This window comes from Quercus lobata, chromosome 12 (genome assembly GCF_001633185.2).
Source record: "Quercus lobata isolate SW786 chromosome 12, ValleyOak3.0 Primary Assembly, whole genome shotgun sequence".
NCBI classification, from domain to species: Eukaryota; Viridiplantae; Streptophyta; class Magnoliopsida; order Fagales; family Fagaceae; genus Quercus; species Quercus lobata.
The window spans coordinates 30,095,223-30,106,108 of NC_044915.1; the positions used below are offsets into that span (position 1 = coordinate 30,095,223).

Genomic DNA, 10,886 nt, shown 5'->3' on the forward strand with positions numbered 1-10,886 from the left:
GTTATACTTGTCATATTATATGCACATCTCTCTCTCTCTCTCTCTCTCTCTCTCTCTCTCTCACATAGATACACAACAATCTAATCTTAGTTGGGGATGTGTAGTTGTCAAAAACCTTAAACCATATAGTAACACAATGTCATCTTTTCTTTTCTTTTTGTTATTTCCTTTTCTTTCTAAAAGCATGTTACTTTTCCAATCTCTTAAATATTGGTTATAGCTGCAAAAAACCAAGTCTAGAATGAGGGTTGCATTCCAAAGTAGAATTAAGTGAAACCAATGTAGAACCAAATAATATGTGACTACAAAATAGATGTAAAAGGGACTTTTCTGTTACCATTACATACATTTAGTTCAAATTCCACACTTTACAAGATCTGCACAATCCCCTAGGAGTAGAGGATGGGGCAGGGCATTTACTGCATATCAGTGGAAAGTGGAAACTTCTTAGCCAACATTTCCGTCACAATATGAATAAATCTATACTAATTCAAGAAATGGTATGTATATTGACATAGAGACCTTATCTTACTTATGCACCTGCATCTTTTTCACAACATGCCCTAAAGCTCATAAGTCATGCCTACTTTTAGCATGCGCTTATGAGGAATGTCAAATACATTTTCAGTTTGTCTCAAATTTTTCTTCAAGAAATTGAAAGCATAGTTTATCAGAAATCTCTTTCCTATACTGGCTCCTTTGCTTGCAACCACTTCATTCTCACCAATCAAGTGAACAACACCTGCATGCGATGCTTGGTCCAAAGCCTCAATCTCACTCTCTAAAACCTCTTGCAGCTTCTCTTCATCAACATCCTTTACATCATTATTTTCATCCTCTCCATTAGCAAACCCAACATCCATTTCACCATCATTTTCACCATTACTTAGTTTACTTTGAGAGAACCAAAAATCGTTTATAATATACTCCTTCAATCTTTCAACTAACATCTTCTCAAAAGGCTCATCCTCAGAACGTGTATCTGTGTATCCATACCTCACAACACATCGAAACACATTTTGGTCTTTAGGCTCCACTCGACGAAATAGGAAACGCTCTTCAATTGGAACCTTGCTAATAGGTAGTGACTTGATAGTGACGAAAACAAGGATTGAATGCAGTGCAGGAACATTTACCACATAGTGCTTGAAAATGGGTGGGATGCCTTGAACAAGCTCTGAGTAGAACAAGGCCAACCCAGGCATTCGACACAAATTTGTGTCTGTAGCTATGTCCTTGAGCTTTCCTAAAGGGACTTTGTGGTCAAGCTCATAAAAGTACTTTCTTCTATGCACATCATTCCAAATATACATTATGGTCATTAGTACTGCAGCAAAGGCCAGGGGAAGATACCCTCCTTGAGCAAACTTATAGAAGACTGAGCTTAAATAAAGAAGCTCCACACTACTGATGACAAGAACATAGGAGATAACTAAAAGTATGTGAGATTTCCATATCATGATCATGATTAGCACTAGGAAAGCTGATGTGAGAGTCATAACAAATACCACTGCTATCCCTGCATGCAAAGGAAGAAAAAATTATTCATTAGCTTCTATGTTTATTCTTTATTGAATAGCCAAATTCAACCACCAAACATGTGGGAAGAAAATTCAAACCATTAAAACAACAAAAACCAAGTCTAGCTATTATTGATAAGATTCAAATTGATATGTGGGATGATGGATTACCATATGCATTGCCAATCTTTTCGGTGTTCCTGAAAGCCAAAGTGACACTTATACAAGCCAACATAAGAAGGTAATTGACTTCTGGTATGTAAACTTGTCCTTCATACTTAGTTGATGTATGCACGATTTTCACTCGAGGGAAACACCCTAGTGAGAGAGATTGTTGGACTATAGAGAAAGTCCCTGAAATCATGGCTTGACTAGCTACTATTGATGCCAATATGGCCACCACAAACATTGGCCAGTACAAAGGTTCTGCATCACAAATAGCCAACTCAATTAGCTAGTAAATCATACATTTTATATAAATATTGAACAATGGACATTATGGACATATACATGAACCAAAGTATTCTTGAGAAAATTTAAGGCGAAAACACTCTTCTTCTACCTGGTATGGACTCATAGAAAGTTTCTTTGACAAGATCATTGTGCTTGCGAAGGAAGGCTGCTTGTCCACTATATGCCAATATGAGAGCCGGGTAAGTCACTGAGCACATACTTATTTGAATTGACCTAACTGTGAAGTGCCCAACATCAGCAAATAGAGCTTCCGTTCCTGCAAATTATTATAATCATACTTCATTAACAAAATCTTCACATAATTCCAAGTGAAGGTGATTTTATATTAAATTTTTAGTTTAACTCTAGGGCACTGTTTATCATACGTGGCCCTATTACACAAGAAGTAGACACAATTCTCTTTTTGAATTGAAATCATGTCTTAAAGTCATGATTTCAGTTCAAATTTAAACCTTTTATCATTCTCCTAATTTGTAAGACAAATTCTTTGGTTCTTCAATTTTTGAATTGAAACTAGGACTTCAAGACATTGTTTCAATTCAAAAAATAATTTGTGTATACTAACAATTAGCTTCAACTCTTTTAGCTTATTTACTTATGTATAGTTTTTTAAAGTCTTTTTTTTTTTTAGATACAAACTTACTTTTGTAGGTTTTAGTACATAATCAAATATGATCTCGTGTAAATGGGGAATGAAATACTGACCTGTTATGGCAAGGACAATGCCACCAAGAGAAACCCAAGCTTCTTTTTTGTTCCTCTGGAAATATAGAACAATGTATTGTGGATTTATAGCTTTGATGACTGTTGGATCAAATTTGATGAAATTGAAAAGGCCAATACCCCCGATTAATGCAAACCAAACACAAATTATGGGAGCAAAACTATAGCCCACTTTGTCAGTTCCAAATCTTTGAACCATGAACAAGAAGATCAAGATAGCAATTGAAATCCAAACAATCATATCTGTATAGGACCAAAAAAAAATGTGATATAAATAACTTGTAACAAGTGAGGAAAAACGTAACAGAGTAAACATTATTGATGGTGGGGTACCTTCTGAGATTTCAGTAGTAGCTTTCCTGATCCCTCCCACAGCAGATAAAACTGCCAACAAATTGGAAAAAAAATTAAAATTGCAATTTGTAAGTCAAAAAGTCATACAAAGTAATGAGCTACTAAATTACGAAACTCTGCTTATTCACTTTCTAAGAAATTGGCAACAATGACAATAACAGAAGTGTGGCCAAGCCTTCCTGATAGAAATCCTTCAACATACTAACTTTCTATTTGATACTTTTTTTTTTTTTTTTAATAACAAGTTTCTATTTGATACATAATTTCACAATTAAAAGTAAAAACATCATCATAATTTAACTTTATTTTTATTGGTCAAATCCACTACAACTTGTTTATTATCTCTTTTTGACTTTTATTTTTCATCATAATTTGAAGAAGAGAAAAGTATACGAAGTCTGAGAGGTATAAACCCAAGCCTATCCAATAAATAGTACTATTATTTAAATATCGTGACCATGTCTTCAATTTGTAAAAAATTTCTCACACTATATTTTCCTTCACTAGCTAGAAAGAATAGGAATTCAAAATTTGTTCCATATGAAAAAAATACCTAGCTTACTAAAAAACTTAAGTCGCAGATACCATCATATATATCACACATTTCTAATCTTATAGATGGAACCTCTCCCTTCTCTAACCCTCAAACACTTTATGCATTTAAAGAGTTGCAGCGTAACATATGGAAGATTAACATACCTGACATGCAAGGAGTGAGGACACCATCCCCAATCACCATGGAAGTACCAAGCATTGTAGCAAACAATAGAAAGAACTTGGCAAACTGGCTGTTTTCCAGCTTAGCCTTAACCACCGACGCTATCCGCTGACGACTACTTGGTAAATCAAGCTGGAAATTAGAGACCTCCTGGTCCTCAGCTTGCTGATTTGGGATCAAACCAACCTTAGCATATCGGCATATAAGAGAGTACAAAGCAAACGTCCCTCCTAAAAAATGTAACAACACAATAAGGTTCTGTTTTTAGGGAGAACATAGATAAATAATTGCTTTGCGTGATTATATACCAAAAAAAAAAAAAAACAATAAAGGGATTCTTAGATTTTACCTTCGCCATTATCATTGGCTTGTAAGACAATGAAAACGTACTTAAACAGAGGGATTAAAGTGAGGGTATAAAAGATCAGAGAAAGAACACCCAAAATGTCATCGTTGTGCTTGATGCCATTAGTGAAAGTACTTGCATACACATATAGTGGTGAAGTACCAATGTCTCCATATACAATTCCTATGCTCTGGAATGCTAGATGCAATATCACTGACCACCGCACAGCCTGAAAAATTAAAAAGAATATAACCAATCAGTCGAATTTAAACCTGAAACTACTATTTTTGTTATGTCCTAGTTTCCAAGCCATGCAATAGCTCACAGTAACTCGAACCAGAAAATTCTCAACATTTATAGTAGCCCAAAAAAAATAAAATATTATGCAATTGACTTGGTAACTATTAATAAAACAAATGAGGTCCAAAATAGTCACTTAGATGACGATGATAATATTTGATCTAATAACTATATATGCAGGCGAAATTTGTTTTGTGAGAGTGCAATATATAAGCAAACCTTGGAGCCATGGCCATGACGACCGGGAACAGTGGAGGATTCGAGGTCCAAGGAATCGAACCTACGTAAAATTCTCTTCCCACTGAATTCTTCAGCAACTTGCTCCATACTTTGTTCAGGATTTTTTAGTGCTACTTCACTAGTCATTTCTGTAACCCCAGGAATTCTACTAGTACTAGTGCTCATTGAATAAGTAGCACAATATTCTATATTGTATCACCCCTCCTTCTCTCTCTATAAATACAATATGGATGACAAGAACGAAGAAAAAGTGAACTAAGAGGAGAGGTTCCTGGTTCCTACTTTCTAGATGTATGGATGGTGGTGAAGTTTATGGGGTAAATATACAAAAGACACAGCCGGCATGTTTGAATTATGGGGGCCAATAATACCCTTTTATCCAAGACCGCGTGCACACTACGGGCCAAACGTGTACGAACTCATTGATACATGGTAAAATTTTATTTGTGCTCCTCTTGTTATTTATATATCATGTACACATTTCTTTTTGGAAATTTCTAGTTGGGCGATCAACGTCATGGGACTGAGTTAGTCACGGTGAGTCGGTGACTCCTCAGCTATATATGAGACCAAAGCGTCGTGGAATAGTGTTGTAAAGTCACCTCATCTAATTTGAGTGCATTCTTTGTTGGGTTGAGCCCTATGTACCCCTCCATATATGCCTTAAGTGCACGAAAACATATGTACGTATGTACGTAAATGTTGTATATTAGATTCTCAAATTAAATTAAACTATATGGTTATAATGATTAGTCAACCATATAATTTCATTTAACTATCTTGGAAAATATGATATTATTTATTTAAATCTTTCCCTTTTGTAGAAAATCAAATAAACTGATTTTTCTGAGTATTTTAAATGTGGAGAAATTTTTTTTTTTTTTTTTTTTTGAGAAGAGTTTAAATGAGTAGAATTGGTTCAAGTTTGGTGTCTATAAAAAAAAAAAGAAAAAAATGTTTGGCGGTCCACTGTTTTTATGGCCCATCATGTATTTCGCTTAATTAGAAGGGAAAGTGCTTAACAGCAACAGCAACAGCAACAGCAACAACAACAACAATAATTATTAATAATAATAATTGGTAATTAATTGAATAATTGGTGTGGGGCCCGGCCCAGAAATAATGGGCTATTCCAAAATCAGGCCCGTCCGAGGAGCGTCCTGCCCGAAGAGAAACCACACATGAAGCACTATTCAATCCCAATAACGAGGAGGTAACCTTTCCGAGGAGTAACTCCTCCTCGGACTTCACGAAGTCCAGACGGGGAACTCTCCCCAGCCAACACAGTTCACCCTCTCAACATATAAAATGAATAAAATCCAAAATATCCCAGGGAGAGCTACCACCACATTAATTGCGCCCCAACCACCCTCTTGGCCGCATTAATGAGGAAATGACCCCTGAATAGTACCGCCTTGACCTCTGCAACTCACATGGGGAGAGATGAGGGCGTCTGATAGGACAGGCACTCAAGTAGATGCTTAGATGATCAACAGGTGTAAGGTTGAGATGAGAGGAGGGGAACTATATAATGTAGTGGAGTCCCTCAAAGAAGGGGACGAAAAATTCTGTATGAGGAACTAAAGAAATAAACTTATACGTGAGAGATCCATTCTGGTGTTTTTATTTTCTGCAACAATGCTGTCCATATATCATACCGAATAGACTCACTGAAACCAAGTTCTTTGACCCATTCTCTACAAATATTTATTGTGGGTTGCGCTTTGGGCCAGGGCCTGATCAATCGAATTTGGGCCGGGAAAATCGTGTAACCACAATTGGCGCCGTCTGTGGGAAGAACTAGAGCATCAGCTAGCACAACGGTCAAGCATGGCAGAACTAGGTCCGCACCAAGAGAATCCTCACCAGGCTGACTCCCAACAGACACAACCCGCCGAGTCCCAGAGGCAAAATAACCCCGTCAACCCAGGCCACAGGGGAAATCGTGAGGGAAGTGCGCATACTATCCGGACAAGCCAAAGTCACACTCAGATAGGTAGTCACGTGTCCCAGAAGCGAAATAGTCACCAGGCCATGCAGCGAGAGATAGATGATCTGAAGAGGAAGCTATGACGAGCACAGCGAAGGTGATCTCCTTCAGACTCAGACAAGTCCTCTAATGCGGAGGATGTGAGTTACCGACGGAGGTCAAGGACCCCCCCAAGTGAAACCTTTACCTACGAAAAGGAACCACGCCCTGTGCGGAAGTATGAGAGCACATCTAGTAAGGGTTCGGGAAACGACGCCATGAAGAAGGCGTTGGATCAGGTTTCAAGGTCCCCCTTCACGTATAGAATTGAAGGGGCTGAGCTGCCTCGACGGTTCAACCAACCAGCATTCGCCATCTATAGCGGTCGATCAGACCCGGTAAAGCATGTGAGTCAATTTAACCAAAAGATGGCAATCTACTCGCAAAATGAGGCCCTTATGTGTAAAATCTTCCCGTCCAGCTTGGGATCAATGGCGATGAGGTGGTTCAACGGCCTGAAGACAAATTCCATAAGCTCTTACAAGCAGCTCACTCGGGATTTCTGCTCTCGGTTTATCACCAACACCAGAGTCCCCAGGCCCCTCGGTTCGCTATTGTCCTTGTCCATGCACGAGGGAAAGACTCTGAAAGCATACTCCGATAGATACTGGGAAGTATATAATGACCTGGATGATAACCACGATGCTGTCGCTATCAGCACATTCAAAAGCGGCCTCCCCACCGACCATGGCTTAAGGAAATCCCTCACTGGTAAACCGGTTGCCAACGTTGATCAGTTGAGGGATAGGATAGACAAGTACAAAAGAGTGGAGGAAGATCAGCTGCAAGGGAGGGGGAAGGAGAAGGTTATCCACCCCAAAGCAAATGATTTCAGGTCGGAACGGCACAACGATGGTCAGCCGAGGAGAGATTTTTCGCGACAGGCTGGGCAGAGTAACCCGCAAACAGTGAATGCCATATTCAGAGAGCCCGTACAACAGGTACTAGAGAAAGTAAGAGATGAGCCCTATTTCAGGTGGCCGGGAAAGATGGCTGGAGAACCTTCCAAACGTAACCAGAACCTGTACTGCCACTATCATCAAGACCATAGGCACACTACTGAGGACTGCAGGAATCTGTGGAATCATCTGGATCAGTTGGTCCGAGAAGGAAAGTTACGTCACCTGCTGCACCCGTCGAGTGGCCACACCAGCCAAGCAACACAAGAGCCTCGAAAGGACGTGACCTTAAGACTACCCACCGGGACGATACATGTCATCCTCGCTGCACCAGGAAGAACGGGACCACCCATCCCCAGGGTGTTAGCTGTTGATCGGCTCCCCTCCGGGAGCAGGCAGAGGGAACACAAAAGGTCAAAAAAGGGAAGCTCTTTGATACTGGGGTTCTCGGATGAGGATAAGAGAGGAACTATTCAACCTCACGATGATGCCTTGGTGGTCACTCTGAGGATTGGGGGCTTTGACGTGAAAAGGGTGTTGGTGGATTCGGGAAGTACAGTAGAGATAATGTACCCTGATCTATACAAGGGGCTGAACCTGAAGTCAGAAGATTTGGCAGTTTATGACTCCCCCCTTCTTAGCTTCGAGGGAAGAATGGTTATGCCAAAAGGACAAATCCGACTACCCATACAGACTGGGGCGGAGGTGGTGGAGGTGAATTTTATCATCATCGACGCTTACTCACCCTACACCGCGATAGTCGCCAGGCCATGGATCCACGCCCTGGAAGCCATAACCTCCACACTTCATCAGAAGGTGAAATACCCATCCAAAAGACAAGTGGAAGAGATCCGAGGAGATCAGGCCGTATCCAGGCAGTGTATGGTGGCCGCCGTCTTACATCGGCCCCATGCCGAGTCCTCGGCCCCTGAAAGTTTATAGCAATCAGCCGCCTCGGCAGAGCAAGACGACGGACTGGCCGAGGAGATAGGGTGTGAAAGTTTAGATAAAATCGCTGTCAACGACGACCCGGAGAAATTCTTTCTGGTCGGCTCGAAATTGCCCTCTCAAGAAAAGGAGGAACTGGTCAGATTTCTTAGAGAAAATGTCGACGTGTTCGCATGGGACGCCTACGACGCCCCGGGCGTCGATCCTAGCCTTATTTGTCACCACCTGAACGTCAACCCCTCTTCCACTCCGAAGAAGCAGCCACCCCGACACCCTTCAAAGGAACATGCTAGTGCCGTAAAAGACGAAGTGACAAAGCTAAAAAGAGCGGGGGCTCTCAAAGAGGTCTTTTACCCAGAGTGGCTGGCAAACACTGTGGTGGTAAAGAAGAAGACAGGGAAATGGAGGGTCTGCATAGACTTCACGGACCTGAACAAGGCGTGCCCAAAGGACCCATTCCCCCTACCCCGAATTGATCGATTGGTGGATGCAACCATGGGGCACCCTCGAATGAGCTTCCTGGACGCCTTCCAAGGCTATCATCAGATACCCCTTGCGCTAGAGGACCAGGAGAAAACGGCTTTCATGACGCCCATCGGAAACTATCATTACAAGGTGATGCCGTTTAGGCTAAAGAACGCAAGCTCAACCTACCAAAGAATGATGACTCAGATGTTTGAACCACAACTGGGCAAGATCATTGAGGTTTATATAGACGATATGGTCGTCAAGAGTAGAAGGGCGTCCGAGCACGTGAAGGACCTCGGAACAATCTTCACCATATTAAGGGAGCACCGGTTGCGGCTGAATGCCTCCAAATGTTCATTCGGGGTCGGGTCTAGGAAATTCCTAGGGTATATGGTCACCCACAGGGGAATAGAAGTAAGTCCCGATCAAATCAAAGCCATTAACAGCCTACAGGCTCCTCGAAATCCGAAGGAAGTACAGAAGCTCACTGGTATGATTGCGGCGTTGAACCGGTTCATATCGAGATCGGCGGATCGATGTCGGCGTTTCTACCTCCTGATAAACAAGTGGAGAGAGTTTGCATGGTCGGAGGATTGCGTTCAGGCTTTCTAGCAACTTAAAGACTACCTGTCCCGACCACCCATCATGTCCAGCCCTGAGGCAGATGAGGTGCTGTTTGCCTACATCGCCGTAGCTCCCCACGCTATAAGCCTGGTACTGATACGGGATTATAATGGGGTGCAGCGACCGGTGTACTATGTGAGCAAATCACTACATGAGGCCGAGGTACGATACCTACCTTTAGAAAAGGCAATTCTGGCAATAGTACATGCAACCCGAAAACTTCCTCATTACTTTCAGGCGCACACGGTCATCGTTCTGACTCAGCTTCCCCTCCGAGCAGTTCTTCGAAGCGCTGACTATACAGGAAGGATCGCCATGTGGAGTGCACTCTTGGGAGCCTTTGATATAAAATATATGCCCAGATCCTCCATCAAAGGACAGGTCCTCGCAGACTTGGTAGCGGAGTTTGCTGAGCCCTCCATAGAAACAATAACCGAGAAGAGGGACATGGATGGAAAGTCGGTTGGTGCGATTTCAACAGGGAGGAACACGCATTGGAAGGTCTACGTAGATGGCGCAGCCAACCAGAGAGGGTCAGGAGTTGGGATAGTTTTAATATCCCCGGACGGTGCTGCCATTGAAAAATCATTAAGGCTCGGATTCTCGGCTACGAACAATGAAGCCGAATACGAAGCCTTACTTCAAGGGATGACGATGGTTCAAAAGTTGGGCGGAAGAATAATAGAAGCGTTCTCGGACTCCAGACTGATAGTCGGACAGGTGATGGGTGAGCTGGAAGCCCGAGATACTAGGATGCAAGAGTATCTGGGACAAGTCAAGCGGCTGCAGACGAATTTTGAGTCCTTCAATCTGACACACATTTCCAGGAGTGTCAACACCCATGCGGACTCGCTGGCCACTCTCGCCACGTCCTCGGCACATAATCTGCCGCGAGTGATCCTGGTTGAAGATCTAGTCCAGGCAAGTCCCACCAACAGAGGCCCTGCCAGAGTCCATCAGATCAGAAAGAGTCACAGCTGGATGGATCCCATAAAGAACTTCCTTCAAAACGACGTCTTGCCGGAAGAAAAATTGGAAGCCGAGAAGATACGAAGGAATGCTCCTCGGTTTTGGCTGTCAGAGGACCACAAACTATATCGGCGCTCCTATTCTGGACCGTACCTACTCTGCGTACACCCAGAAGAATCCGAATCTCTACTTGAGGAGTTACACGAGGGGATTTGTGGAAGTCATACCGGAGGGAGTTCGCTGGCGCACAGGGCACTTACCCAAGGGTATTGGT

General features: G+C 42.2%; 1 protein-coding gene across 1 annotated transcript; it reads right to left on the reverse strand.

The window, feature by feature from the left end:
* Positions 1–310: 310 nt before the first annotated feature.
* On the reverse strand, positions 311–4,979 carry LOC115970822 (potassium transporter 5-like). Its single transcript, XM_031090441.1, has 8 exons — positions 4,655–4,979; positions 4,139–4,364; positions 3,771–4,019; positions 3,051–3,101; positions 2,700–2,960; positions 2,083–2,250; positions 1,692–1,946; positions 311–1,519 (listed from the first exon to the last, which is right to left on the reverse strand). The coding sequence occupies exons 1-8, from the start codon at positions 4,838–4,840 to the stop codon at positions 564–566; spliced, it is 2,352 nt and encodes a 783-aa protein (XP_030946301.1). The 5' UTR covers positions 4,841–4,979; the 3' UTR covers positions 311–563.
* Positions 4,980–10,886: the final 5,907 nt, after the last annotated feature.

Coding starts and splice junctions, on each gene's coding strand:
- LOC115970822 (XM_031090441.1), bottom strand. CDS start 4,840: ATGAGCACTAGTACTAGTAGAATTCCTGGGGTTACAGAAATGACTAGT. Junction 2,251..2,699: donor CATTGTCCTTGCCATAACAG/GTCAGTATTTCA, acceptor AATAATTTGCAG/GAACGGAAGCTCTATTTGCT. Junction 1,520..1,691: donor AAAGATTGGCAATGCATATG/GTAATCCATCAT, acceptor CTTTGCATGCAG/GGATAGCAGTGGTATTTGTT.